Here is a 3002-nt window from a genome sequence, read left to right on the forward strand (position 1 = left end):
ATATAAACACATTTGTACTCTGAAAAGAAAATAGACTCCAACATACAATTTTTTCATCTATAGTGTCAACACTTTGTCTAAAATAATTTATTAACTTTTGCATATAACTAGCTTTTATTCTATTACATGACAAAAAACAAATACTATTTCTAAAGTATATAACACATTTATAAAAGAATATTTTTTAAACATATAAATTAGAATATATATGACATGTTGAATATACATATATAAGTATATAACTTGAAAAAATACATTAAAATAAAAACTAAAAATTATAAACTTAAAATTGACCACACAAGTTATATATTAGTATAACACTAGTCTTATACAAAACTTAAAAATTTTTACAGAAGTCCAAGATACATGGAAGTGATGAAACAGGTGAATAAAGAAAATAAAGCAGAATATAATAACACTATTATGAAGTGATACATTGATTAAGAGATGCTAAATACGATTTAGCTTGAAGAGTTTGGTGATAGACATGACAGTAACAATGATGAGGAGAATGATGCCAAGGAAGGAGGTAGCTAGGGCAACAGCACTTCTGTTGCAGTATTCATGGAATTTGTCACATATCTTCTCCCACTTTGCATGTGAATTTCCATTCCTTCCTATTTCTGCCATGAAAGTTGCTGCACCATCTCCACTTGCTGCCAGAGCCACTGCCATCTTCACCAAAAATATGTCAATTGTTTAATCATACAACTCTTGATATATAAACAAATTCAGAATTTTATGTTGGCAATGGATTCTAGTTAAATTCTTCATTCAAGTGAAAAAAATATGCAGAGAAATTTGAAGGTGTGTCTGATTAAAATTTAAGTATATATATATATACCACGTCTAAAATTGTAGTCAGTCCAAGACGAAGTCCTTTGTAATCATATTGTGGTCCTAATGTATCCACTGCTATCACCACCAAATTATAGAGACTGACGATTCCATTCACTATCACAAAGAATCTGCCGCAAAATAAGTAAGACACAGTACCTATGTCAAGAAAATTATAAACGGATATAGGAAAATTGAAACGATGATTTGTAGAAGTAATTACATGAATGCTGGAGTGTGGAGAAACTTAGCAGTGAGAGTGATTGTTAGTGGGGTTGTGCCAATGGTGGCCACTACCAAGGTTTTGGTTTGTTTGTTGAGTGCCATAATGAGTGTAGCAGATGCTGTGGCAAAGAATGAGAGAGCCCTAAGGAACAAATTCATCCACTCCTTCTTCGGTTTGATATCAGACGCAGTGTTGAAACCAAGGTCTAGTTTTTCTGCATTTTCTGAGGCCATTCTGCAAGTTTTTGGCTGTTATTGATAATGCAAAATGGTGTTAGGGATGAGTTATTATAGGTAAGAAGAAAGCAAAATTGATGAACTATAAGATTGTCAAGTCTAAGAAGCGAAATGTGGATTCTATGTATGAATTCTTAAGGTTGTCGAACCAACTAAATTTAGTTGTTGTTAATTGGTGAGAATCCTTCGTTTTAATCTTATATTCTTTTGATATGACTCTATATGAATTCTAAATTTATTATAAGATCATGATATTTTGAAGGACAATAATATTTTGACTCAGATAACTTTTTTGACAACGAGATACGCGTCATCATTTTATTGGTCTATTTAAATTTATGTTTAAAAAATATTTAAAACGGACCAATCACAAACTGTCACGTATGCGTTGTCAAAAAATTGTTAAAAAAGTATTGTTAAAAGAAGTTTTTCCTATTTTGAAAACACTTTTTTACAACTTTTGCAGACCAATCTTATAAGCTGTTAGGTATACGTTGTAAAAAAAATTGTTAAAAAGTATTGTTAAAAGAAGTTTTTCCTCTAGGATTTTGAGTTTTATTACTAAATTATCTTATATTACTAATTTTTCTTATAACTTTTAAAATGGAGATATGATTTGGCTTGTCTCAATTATTAAAAGGGTTTTTTCATTTAATTACATTTTTTGCAATTCTAGAAAAAATTATAAATTTTTTCTAATTAAAATTTAAATAAAATTTAGAGATTAAAATTATAAAAATTATAACACGATCCAAATATATTTAGAAATTAAAAAATATTTAAAATTTTTATTTTTAATATAATTTAATATTTAGAATTTATAAATTAACTGATGAATCAATCTAGATTAATGTTTTAGGTTCTTAATAAATCTAGTTTTCTTTAATTCATATCAAAATATACGATTCTTTTTAACTCGATTCAAACATATAATAAATTGTATTGGTTGATGACTTTTAGTCAATTTTGACAATTCTGACAATTCTATAATTCATTAAATTTAACATTTGAGTAAAAGATGGATGTGGAGTGAGTATTATTATAATCACAACAACTCTGAGCTATTTGCTTAGTTTGCATTAAAGGTATCTTCTGGCAGTGGAAGACTAATAAATCATTTAATTAAATTTCACTTCTCTTAAGAAGTTTAATTATTACCAAATAATTAACAAATAAACATTTCGGTAAAAGATATTTAAAATTTGTTTTTCCGACCAATCAGTCTCTATCATCTTGACTATTGGTAGCTTATTTTAGTGTAATGTTTTCTTCTTATATAAAAACTCAAATAAATAAATATAAATATAAATATTAACAAGGATTATTGTGAATTGCGATAAGGTTAAAAATAGGTGACTTTGAATTGCTGTCAAGAGAAAATTTGCGTACGCGTTAAGAACAAGAGTAATATATTTCTGTATCTCTCTCACACACATTTCTTGATAAAGACATATAAAATATATTTACATGGATTTTATAATATATACTTTGCATAATTTTGAAAGCATTTATTGTGGAAAAAAAATAGCACCCTATAAGGTAGATTAATTTTCATTAATGGAATGAAAAATAAGAGGTTATCGACGAAATGAATTTATTTTATTATATAGAAATAAGAATAATAAAGAATTTAAGCGTTTTTTTTATCATTAATTAATAAAATAAATAAAGGTGGGAATGTTATATAGATTTGTGATGATTTA

General features: G+C 27.0%; 1 protein-coding gene across 2 annotated transcripts; it reads right to left on the bottom strand.

Annotated features, from left to right (window-relative positions):
• Positions 1 to 310: 310 nt before the first annotated feature.
• On the bottom strand, positions 311 to 1304 carry LOC106768012 (CASP-like protein 1B1). 2 transcript variants are annotated; one of them, XM_014652977.2, is made up of 3 exons: positions 1061 to 1304; positions 845 to 968; positions 311 to 675 (listed from the first exon to the last, which is right to left on the bottom strand). In XM_014652977.2, exons 1-3 carry the CDS (start codon positions 1294 to 1296, stop codon positions 451 to 453), a joined length of 585 nt encoding a protein of 194 aa, XP_014508463.1. In that variant the 5' UTR covers positions 1297 to 1304; the 3' UTR covers positions 311 to 450. The 2 variants fall into 2 exon arrangements, with proteins under 2 accessions (XP_014508463.1, XP_014508465.1); XM_014652979.2 differs by having other exon boundaries at positions 503 to 668.
• Positions 1305 to 3002: the final 1698 nt, after the last annotated feature.

This window comes from Vigna radiata, chromosome 7 (genome assembly GCF_000741045.1).
Source record: "Vigna radiata var. radiata cultivar VC1973A chromosome 7, Vradiata_ver6, whole genome shotgun sequence".
Lineage (NCBI taxonomy): Eukaryota > Viridiplantae > Streptophyta > Magnoliopsida > Fabales > Fabaceae > Vigna > Vigna radiata.